The sequence below is a fragment of the Atta colombica genome, unplaced genomic scaffold (genome assembly GCF_001594045.1).
Source record: "Atta colombica isolate Treedump-2 unplaced genomic scaffold, Acol1.0 scaffold164, whole genome shotgun sequence".
NCBI lineage: Eukaryota > Metazoa > Arthropoda > Insecta > Hymenoptera > Formicidae > Atta > Atta colombica.
In genome coordinates, this window is record NW_017259255.1 from 930,872 (window position 1) to 942,151 (window position 11,280).

The 11,280-nt window shown below is 40.2% G+C and overlaps 1 protein-coding gene across 2 annotated transcripts in view; it reads right to left on the reverse strand.

The window, feature by feature from the left end:
- The window catches only part of LOC108686138 (nuclear hormone receptor E75), a 54,185-nt gene that overhangs the window by 7,345 nt on the left and 35,560 nt on the right, over positions 1 to 11,280 (reverse strand). The window contains exons 1-3 of one of the 2 annotated variants that reach the window (XM_018191247.1): positions 8,568 to 9,122; positions 8,209 to 8,297; positions 594 to 738 (exon numbers count right to left, since the gene is read on the reverse strand). In XM_018191247.1, coding sequence (XP_018046736.1) covers positions 594 to 738; positions 8,209 to 8,297; positions 8,568 to 8,808 — 475 coding nt within the window. In that variant the 5' untranslated portion in view covers positions 8,809 to 9,122. Of the gene's footprint in view, positions 1 to 593; positions 739 to 8,208; positions 8,298 to 8,567; positions 9,123 to 11,280 lie in introns of those variants that run through there. The other variant, XM_018191248.1, reaches the window with a different exon arrangement.

An 11,280-nucleotide genomic window follows, 5' to 3' on the forward strand; every position in this document is an offset into this window, starting at 1 on the left:
TTTGGCGCCCGCGCGACATGTCGACGACCTAGGTCAATGATCCGGGAGATGCTGTGCAGCATCCCGCGCAGCTGCGATTATTCGATAAAAACCGACGAGGATTTTATTAATTCGTCGAAAAGAAAGCAAGATCTGATTACACCAATTGAAAGATAATCGCTGTTGCTTTCTCAAACGGCGAATTGGCCACTTTCGCCCGTTGCGACACTCCATCATGTCGCGAGGAACGACGTTATGCAAACGGTCAATGACCCGGCAAATTAAATTTTAGAAACTCTTTTACGGAGAATATGACGCTCGAAAGAAGAAAGAAGAAATATGCAATGCTTTACTAATTGGCGCAACAACAAATTGATCAAAAGGACGCGTTAAGTTTACAAATATGTTTACGAGATTGGCGACACAGCGTTTTTTTTTTTAGTCGAAATAATATATTCTATTACATTTTAGAATTATTTTAACTGTTGACTAGAATAAAGACCAAATTATTTAAGATAATTCGCAACATTTTTTTCAGCAATGATAAATTTCTATGAAATTTTATTTAAAGCTACAAAATTTATTCTCATAGATAAAATATTGAAAAGACTCACCATCACGACTCATGCCGACAGCGATGCACTTTTTGAGACGGCAATATTGACAGCGATTTCTGTTGATTCGGAGGATGCTGCACTGTTGATTCTTGGTGCACGGACGATACTGAATCTTTTGCTGGATGCTCCGACGAAAGAAGCCCTGCGAATCACCAACAAAACCCTCGTCAATCTGACCGTCACTGTCTGATGAAGACCCCGATGAGCAATCGGTCCCCGAACGCGGGGCGGCCAAATCACATTCGCACAAGCACCCCATTAATTCACTCCAGCTGAGATAAAAATCGCACGGCGTCTAACGAACTGAATGAATATAACGAATATAACACCACCGTTTGGTGAGATCGCGCGGATTAACTAAATGATTATCACTTGCTATACGTATCCTTCGCGATTCGAAACTAATGATGCTATCTAAGTTAGAGTATTCTTTGCGAAAACAGGAAATTGATCTTTGGTCGCTTGCATCAGTCACTGTCCTCACATGAACGCGTAATAATTCGCGTTAACCAAATCCGCGTGGAGTCTCTTCTCGGATACAATACTCGGTTCCACGGTGAACGCGCGCGTACCTAAGTACAACGCGAGTTTCGTAGGGGAAAGAAGCGACCGTTTGTATCGAAGCTTGGCTGTGGACTGGCTCTTTCTAGCACAGAGAACATAGAGCCTCGGCACATTGCCTCTGGCGTACCGAGGTGGGGGACACTGTGACCTAATTCCCGGACGTTCACCCGCAGTTCACCGCGTGAAAGTGAGAGTCCCCCTTGCGCGGACTGGCGCTCCTCGACCGTCTCCCTCTTTTCTCCAGTTCTCTCTTTCTCCAGTTTCCAGTTTCTCTCACTCGCGCTGAAGTGAACCCTATGATGATGTCCTCTTCGTCGTATCTACTACAAGCTACGAGCTATGAGTGTTACCATAGAGGCTCGCGGGCGCTCTACTAACGGGTTTCTTCCCTCCCTCCTTCCCTCCTTCCTCCCCACCTATCAACCGGAGGAGCCACCCTATCCGAACGACCTGCCCTACCTCCACTTCTCGGTTCCTACCCTCGCGTTGATACTCCTCTAATATCCACCTACTCTTACTCGCAAATAAGCGTGAATATACAAATCCCTTGTCTCTATTTATGTATCATTTTTATCTTTACTTCCGATCCTATCTCGTTAATCGTTCGGAGCTATGAAGAAGCTGAGAGTTTTGGAATAAATAAAAATTGAGAAAGAGGTAGGTTATAGTAAAAGAATTTCCTGTTGTATATCGGTCAACGACCTCGCGAGACGATTACGTAACGTGCAACGCGTGGGGGACCCTTCGTGAAGCTTCTATATGTTTCTGTGTTCGTCATGTCGTCGTCGTCGACGTCGCGTCGACGACCGCGAGTATACGTCGAAGCACGTACGCATACGAAAAGTTGGCGATGCTCGTTGCCGAGTAATTCTGCTGTGACGTCAGATGCGCGACCTCGCCTACCTCAACTTCGTGCGGAGCTCATCGAGAGAACGATGTACCGTTGCACCTCCGCGCCCGGGCTGTCAATCGGCGCGAGCGTTTGATGCAAGTCAATGAACTGTCAGCGTTGCCAATGTTAAGCATCGCTGCCTTCGATTCTAACCGGCTGAGTTCGGTGATAAAATACGTCTTCGATCTTTTGTACAAAAGAAGGTAGCTTGTTTCAAATGATATAATGTATAATCTATAAATCGATCAAATTTTTAAATTAAGATTCACTTTTTGAAATTTAACTTATTGTAATGTACAATATCTCAAATATTATGTTTAAAATCTCGAAAATAATTGTGAAAATATTTCAATAATTACATCTTCAGATTCTTTACTCTTAGACTTTCAAATCTTTTTAATTCGAAGCAATTTTTTTTTGCGAAAAATTATCGAAATTGCAGCGAAATGTTATTGAGCCACGAATTATCATCATGCCCGGACGAAGCCAGCAACCCCTGTTGAACCTCTCGGTCGTCGGGAATCCAACGAGCAAAGGGTGCAAGAGGTGTGTGGGGGAATGCGGTGCATCGATCTCTCGAACCGTGCATGGCCCGTGACGGGTCAGGGGGCGACCACCTTCGTGCGCTACCTCAAGTTACGAATGTTCCTTTGCGCACGCGTCTTATTCTCAAAATCCTTATAAGATGCTGGAGAATGGTATAATATTTTATCTCAACTAAAAATTATTTCAGATCTCATAATCTTACTATATTTGCATAAATTTCATATGTACAAATATGATAATTTTAAATACTAGTGATTAGAAATGTTCTCCTCTACTTAACAATTGCAATAGCGAGCACTGGATATTCAACAATAGTTTCAGGAAAAATGCGTCGAGAGGAGAATTAAATGAAACTTTCGCCGAGTCGAGAAAGTTCTGTTATTCTCTGTTCTCAATTCCGCAACAAGAAAAAAATCTCATTTCCGCAAGATTTATTAACAGAGAAATTAATTACTATTAAAGAGCAGACTATATTACGTTTAAAAGAATTGTATGAAAAATTCTTTAATTTTTTAAAATTAAAATTGAAATACGCAATAAAGCATTCTTTATGACGGTAATGTACGTATTGATGTAAAAATTGACATCGGACATTTTCGTGATTTCATCTGGGATGAAATCGCACGAAGATTATCTTCACAATTTAGTGGAATCGTCGTTGTCCGACGCGACGCGACGGCCGTTGAAGTTCCAATTTTATTTTCCGTGGAAGTGCAGCGACGACACTAGTAGCTGGCAGAAGAGACGTTGGTCAGTGACGGTGGTACGGGGTTGTATAAGCATTACACGCTTGCATATACGTACACACTGCACATATATAAGTGAAGAGAGTGTGGGATATACACACGATGTGGTCGCGGGGCCAACGACCGGAGCGCGCGACTGCTGCAACGAATAGGGGGAGGGGGGAAAAGAGGAATGGCGATCTGTCTGAGGGACGGTAGGGGAAGGTGAGCGTATCTGCTACCACGCGAAGAGTGGGGGCGTGAGGTACCATAGTAAAAGTAGGAGGTTTGATGCCAAAGAGGGAGAGAGGAGGACGCGAAACGGAGTAACGGTGACGTACGTAACACGCGCGCGTGCGCGTGCGCGCCGCTCCAACAGTCGCGACACTCTCCGCTCTGCTCGGGGGCATTAACCGCTCGCTCATTCGCTAGCTCGTTCTAGCACTCTCCTACGACCCCAAGAATTTGCCGTTCCGTTCTGTTGCCCGGGCATCGATATCGGTAAAGTCGATCGCAGAGGTCAGAGATGGTTGCTCCCGTGCACACAGTTTTGTACTCTACTGATACTACCGAACGATACATAACGGCGATTTAGTTGTAACATCAGATACAATTTTGATTGATCTTGTGAGAGACTAAATCATTGTGGTCATATACTTATGAATCATCATATTAGCATTCATGTACCTGTGAAACGATCTATAAATGATTAAGAATTAGTTTTCTGAAGAACTTTTTTTCTGAAAATGCCTGTTGGATCTTGTCGTTGTCAATCAATTATTGTTAATTTGCACAACGGCATTTACCCTTTTGAATTCTGAATCCTTCCAGAAGTCGTAATGCTCGCTAACGCGTCAAGCGGAGTGATGCATGTATAGCAGCAGAAGTAATCCATTATGCTGTTCGCTGATGATATCGTGTTTCGCGGGACGAATTTATCGGGTGTAAAAATTGCGGCGGTCCGATTTCGCCCTGTGGGGAAGCGTTATCTCGAAGAGCTCCCGCTTCGGTGGACAAATACCACGTCGAGCGAACACCTACCACGATAATAAGCGGCTGACCCGATTCTAAAGTAGATGCACCTCGGGGTCGATAACCTCAAGCGAGCACCGAAATACTCGCGCAATCAAATGAAAATGAGATCGCGACTCGTTACAACGTCAAAAATGACGGTTACCCGAGAAAGGAGGGGAGAGTGGGGGAAGACTTCTTTATGGGAAGGGGGTATGCGGTGAGGGAAGAGGAGGAGAAGGAAGAGAAGGAGGAGAAGAAGGAGGAAGAGGAGAAGGAGAAGGAGAGGAGGAGGAGGAGAGGGAGAGTGACGTAACTGGCTCGAAGGGTCGACGACCGGAGGGTTAATGCACTGGTCGCCTGATTTCAACCCTCCGGAAAAAGCACCGACGTGCACCTCTACCAATTGTTTTGTATCACGAAGATTTAAAGAGGAGCTCCATATTACTAAAAAGTTCTTTCGTCTCTCCTAAATAATAATTTCTAATACTTTCGAGAAAATTGACGTAAGAGTTTTAACTTTTCATTTTAGAATTTCAATTAGTTTGCTAGAGTTTTATACATCAAACATTAGTTTTTATATTTTTCTATTTTGAGATAAAAATGTTTTTAATCAAAAGCTCAAATTCAACGATAATATAGGATTGAAAGATGTTTAATAAGATCAAGCTATGTTTCACAAGTCAAAGCACGTTATGTACTAATGAAAAACTGCCGTGGAAATTATATTTATTTCAAATCTAATTCGCTACGATATGTACCGTTATGATGGCAAAAGTAGAGCGATAATAGCGTCGACTATTCTGGAACTGCAATCGATTTAACTCAAATTGATTTAAAATATTCAAAATACGGCTTCTATTTTATTCTCCTGCATGATCCTTTAATAAATTGAGAAGCTTTATTCTTCAATAAATTAGAGAAGGTTGAAATACTCAGTACTGCTATTACAGCTTTTAAGTTGATTTATTTCATATTTATTAGAAGAAGATTTAGATATTTTTAGTTCTTGAATCTTGACATTTCAAAATTTCGAATTCTTTGTCTTTTGTGTCAGTTTTTGTCTATTTCTGAAATATTTCCAAATCTATTAAATAATAATAATAATAAGATATGTATATACAGGAATATCGTATTGGCTTTCTTGACAATCATATAAAGTTTTACATGCGTAAGTTTTTTCTTTTAATAAAATTAATATTTCAGTAGTGCGATATAATGCGAAGAGAAAAGTAGCGTTCTGATGAGACAGTAGAGCGAAATAGTACAACTGTGTAGTGGTGTGACCGAGCGACCTAGTCTTAAAGATATCCAACACTCTTCCGCGTTCTCTTCCCTTTCCACAAGCCCCTCTTCCAGTACTTTAAGACGCTCTACCGCTAGCGGCTAGGTCACTCGGTGGAGACTCGTTCGGCTTAGCGCCTCTTACGGCGCTGCGACTATAAGTTACTGACCTAGTCAACCAGTCGGGGACCATGACTCTCTGTCTGAGCGATTAGTCTCTTCAGTGAATTTCAACCATCGGAACGACGTTACAGGAGCAGGAGGATGACATTACATAGAAGACGGAGAAGACGAGAGGAAGAAAAATTCTTAGGCAGGTGTTTCATATAGAATGTGGTCGATGTAGGTCTTTTTTCTAGGGCTACACAATAGGAGCAATGAAAGCAGGAGTATCTGCTGCTAGGTCGAAAAATACTTTCGCTTCCCCACGGTAATCATCATCTTGGTTTTTTGGTTTGGCCCTAACTCTCTCTTTCATTTCCTCTTTTTTGGGTTTACCATTCTTGGTTCCTCCGCAGCACGGCGGGATGTCTCTATTGGCGGTTCTATTCGATTATTTCAATGAAAAAAACCGCCAGAATAAATTGTATGACAAATTATTATAGAACGTTTTCAAAGAAATGTTTTTAAACAGTGGCTATATTACATTCTATTAAATTTCAATTTCCTCATTTATATTCTATGCATTTATGCATACATATCTGTACAAACTTGTAGGTAAAACATTCCTACGATTCTAAGAACATTCTCAGAAGATTCCTTGGATAAAGTATTATGTGGATATAATCACTTTTACAAACAACAATAAATATAAATAAAGACTAGCAAGATTTATAAATATCGAAAGATTTAAATCTCTTAATCATTCATATCATATTTGTGTCTGTAACGATATCAAGTTCTTTAAATTCTTTTGTTAAATCCAAAAAAAGAGGAAGTCCTTTTTTATTAATAAGTTTTCAATAATTTTACAAACAAATTTTGTAATAGCTTTCTTCACCAACTTTATCTTTTATGACCAATTTTTTCATCTTTAGATAACTTTATTCATGAGATATCTGGGAATTTAGCGATGAAGAAATTGACCATAAAAGATAAATAATATCATATAATCTGTGTGATAACTGTATTTGAATAGGAAATACCTTGAATAAATATATATAAAAAGAATTAAAATAAATAATGTGAAACACAATTAGAAGAAAGATGGTGGCACGAAGTTGTTACACGAGTGGTCTAAGTCGATCTACGAGCGTGAACGATGCACGGTACCTGGTAGCGTAACCACCCAGACTACCTCCACTACATCGCGTGGTTATGGAGATGGTAAAATCGGCGATGGGTAGTGGCGCCATTCCTTCACTTCCTAAAACGCGTCGATAGCCAGTGCTGACCCTACTATCCGCTTCCGGCCGAATCGATGCGTACAAGCGAAACAAAAGACACCGATCTTGTTACAATTTACACAGCTCGGAAAGTTTCTCGTGACAAAGAAAAATTCCATATTTCAACGCCTATGGACACGTTAAGAAGACAATTAAATTGCAAAGTAATTCAGACATTTGAATGACATTTCCAAATTCTTTGACCATTGAGCCTTAGTTGATTTTGGTTCGAACATTTGTCAGAATCATTGAAGAATTGTCAAAGAATATATCTACCTGCTTTGAACCTTTTCTTAAATTTTGTTGAAACGGAAATATTGTAGTAATAAAAAACCTGTCATATTTTCTAACTGTATCTTCCTTTCTAACGAATAATTTTGTAGGTAAAAAAAAAATGATACAAAGACTATTAGAATCTATTGATTGATTAGGATCTGACGATTGATGCTTATAACTATGATGCATTAATCATTTTATTAACTGTTAAAAAATATGTATTAAAAAATAAATTATCACGCTAGCCTTGGCAATACGTATGAAAGAGGCCTTCGCGAGATCCTCTGCCGATGTAGAGGAATTGCTTATCGTGAAATAATTTCAAGGACCACCTCAAATCTCTTATGATTTCGTGACCAAAGTTTCTCTGCGTGATTGACAACTTCTATGTAGCTTCACATCATGCATTTACATTCACGTACATTCATTCTGATCGCACCGCACAGCAACGCGCATCCACAATTTTGATATTCTTATAGATAGAAAACGTTAATCTATAATTTTAACATCTATGGATTCTCTAAAGTAATTTGAAGTTAATAAACTTCAAAATATACTTAACGAAAATTTGATTATATTCTCTTTTCTATCAATTTATAATTTTTTAACATTGCGTATTTTGTTTTGTAAGTATAAAATTTATAAAATTATTTATAATTCTTAACTTTTTTGATTATATAATATTAGTTTAAAATTGTTTACAAAAAAACAAGTTCAATTCTATCGACAAAACTGGAACGAATATTTACATATCGAAATCGCTTGGCGCGAAAACACATGGCACTTCTGATCGCTCATGCGAGATTAGATTCCGTCAGCGTTCGATTTAAAAATCTTGACAAAGGATTGTAACGTAAGACTTCGGAGAGACCGAGATTCCAAAGGAATCGGATTGCCGTGTAATTGACAACTGATCTGCCAGTACTCACCTTGCATCCCTCGCAGGAATGAACTCCATAATGAAAACCGGATGCCTTGTCACCGCAGACCCGGCATAACACGGTGGTCCCATCGAATTCTGAAACAAACGAGAGAAGTGCATTCCATTAATGCAGGTCGTAACGATATCCTCTCCTCTCGCGCTGCGCGAGAGAAAGGTGGGAGAGAAAGAAGAACACTTTCTCCTCTCTCGCGCGTGTAGCGGGTTACAGCATCGCGTTGCATTACAACTTTCTGCTTTCACCTACTGTCGCGGTATCGCGGTCCCATCCGTTTTTTACGCTCGCACACAATTTCCAATTGGCATTATTCGTTATGATCTCGCCATTGTAAAAAGAAATACGTGTACCTATGTTAAGTTCAGGCTCGGGTTTAGCGGAAGAAACAGTCGAATCCATCGTCGGCATATTGGGACTAAGATGATGATCTGTTAATTGCATCACGTGATACGGACTAGACATGCCTTGACTGGGTACACGCGGCACGGTGGACGCGCGAGAATCGTGCGAAGATACGTTGGGAATCAGCAATTCAGGTGCGGGTGATGTGACCAGCGTGTCCTGCGCACTACTGTCCGGAGTAAGAATCATGTTTGTTCGGGAAAGTTTCCGCTGTTAACGCTCTCCTTCCCGGCAGAGATAACATTCGTTTATTCACAACACTGCACTGAGAAAAAAATTAAAAGTCCACAAACTGTTCCGGAAATTTACGATACTGTTCCACTTGTTCTCATCTCGCTCCCACTGTCACTAAGCTCACTTATCAATCACTAAATATCGATTTACTTGCACGCGCGCGAACGTCCACGTGCAACTCTTGATCAAGAACTCAGCGAATATCGAAGTGCCGCAAATGATCGGCGCGATCTGCGACTGCAAAGGTTATGGCCGACGTTATAACGAAGCTCGCGGTAGTTTGTTGTAGATGATGGATTGGAAGCGACGCAATGAATTGGAAGCGGAGCTGAGCGCGAGAGGATGGTAGCCTGAAGAGAGAGTGAAAGTAAGTCTTCGCTCGAGGGAGGTTCGCGTTGGTCTGACTCTTGTTCGGCGCTGCCGAGTGTTGGTTACCTGGGGGCCGTGCAGCCCTTACTCTGAGTAAGTCGGAGATGGAGGGGAGGGATTGATGTGCCTGCTCGGCTGCCAGGCTATCAGGCTGCCTCGACCATCTACAATGTCTACGCCCTGGCTACCTAGTATGTAGTAGAGGACACTCAACACATTGCTCCGTAAGCTCTCTTACAGGGCCCCCCGAGAGAGTTCATCGTATTTTCAATGTTGGAGGTCACTGACAAGTCGCTGCGGGCCCGTCGCAGTGTGCCGTGCTGTCGCCACCGAGACGGGCCCGACCAATCGGCCGTCAGCTCAGCGGGCCCTCAGTCGCACTATTGGTCCGACTCTTCCCTACCACGTCTACCACAACCGGCCGGCGAAGTCTCCTTCCTCCCGTTGGAGGAAGTTCATCGGCCGAAACCTTGACTGAATTACCCCGCAGCAGCGGCCAAGGCCATGCGCTCTCTCGCTCGAGCTAACCGCGAATGTAGTGATTGTCGCATTGCTTCTCTTTCTCTTTCCCCTTCTCTCGTTCTTTCTCTTTCTCTTCCTCTTGCTGTCTTCTTGTCTTTCTTCTTGTCTCCCCCCCCCCTCTCTCTCTCCTTACTTGCTCGCTTGCTCATTCGCTCGCTCTTTCCTCTTTATATTACGTTCTTTTGCTTTGCTCTTTCATTCTTTTCTCTCTTTCTTCTTCATTGATATACTATATAAGATTATCCTCTCTCTTCTGTTTGTGGCATATGCCGCTTTGTTTCTTCGTAATGTATCTTATTCTCGCGGAAAATGTTTATTTCCGCGCGAAGATTTGCACCATAACATTTATTATTGTCTCGTTAATTCAATTCGTATTTCGTCGATTATTCGTAACAATTTTCGACAATATTAAATTGCGAAACATAATTTAATTTAAAAAATTATGACCAAGATATTTTGTATTCATTGATAGTCACGTGTATGTTTGTGCGAAAAATGTGATGACAACTCGACGTATCCGCTGAATCGGCTGATACAAGAGATCAAGTTAGTGTCAGTATTTTAACATTATAAATTACACTCAGTGTCCCGATCGCATTCTCGTGACTGTTTATCGGTTTTCTTACGTTGTTTCGAATTACTGCTGATAAAACCGAATTTGATATTAAACTAGTTATCAAATCTCTTGAAGTATGCAACGAGAATGGAAGAATTTTTTGTAAATATTGAAATAAACAGCAAATGTGTATTCTTTTTTTACTAAATCTGCGAACGATCCTTTTGTATCGAACGTTAAATATTTTGATCATTAAATTTTAAATCAAATTCAAAAAGATAAATATAATGAAAGAGAGAGAAAAGATAAATAAGATTAATGAGAATCAGCATCGATAAACGGCGCAATTATTTAGTGAATAATCAATAATCAGATGTTGGATTGATTTAATAGTAATTTGCTAATAATAATTTGATTTACAACAATTATATTAGGACTCTCGAATTTTAAACACTATAAAAAGATAAATATAATGAAATTTATTTATATTAAATTTATTTTGAACGTTTCGACTCTCTTTGGAGTCTTCAGCAAGAATGATACAATTATAATTAACTCCCATGTCTCCCATTATTAACAAATTAATACAATTAATACAATTAAATTATTATTAATCCAAGTAAAATTTATTATGAATTGCTTACTTATTCATTGGCAGTTATTTTGACTAACTTCTTCTCATGACCCAACGTTTTTTTCACTGCTTCCTAGTCAACCTAGTCAACCAGGTCACTAATACCTGATCATATTTTATAAAAGGTTTTTGTGCTCTAAAAAATCTGAAAAATTTCTGATACACTCTTCCAAAAATTATGAATTTACAATGACAACTTGACATTTTTCATTTTTTTTTGTACGGTAAAGTAATTCCAAAAGAAAATTCATCTTCAAAGCTCCGTTGGACACGGAAGGCTAACAATAAACAAAAAAAAATATGAAGAAAGATAAAATTGCTTATATAGTTCTGTTGTATATATACA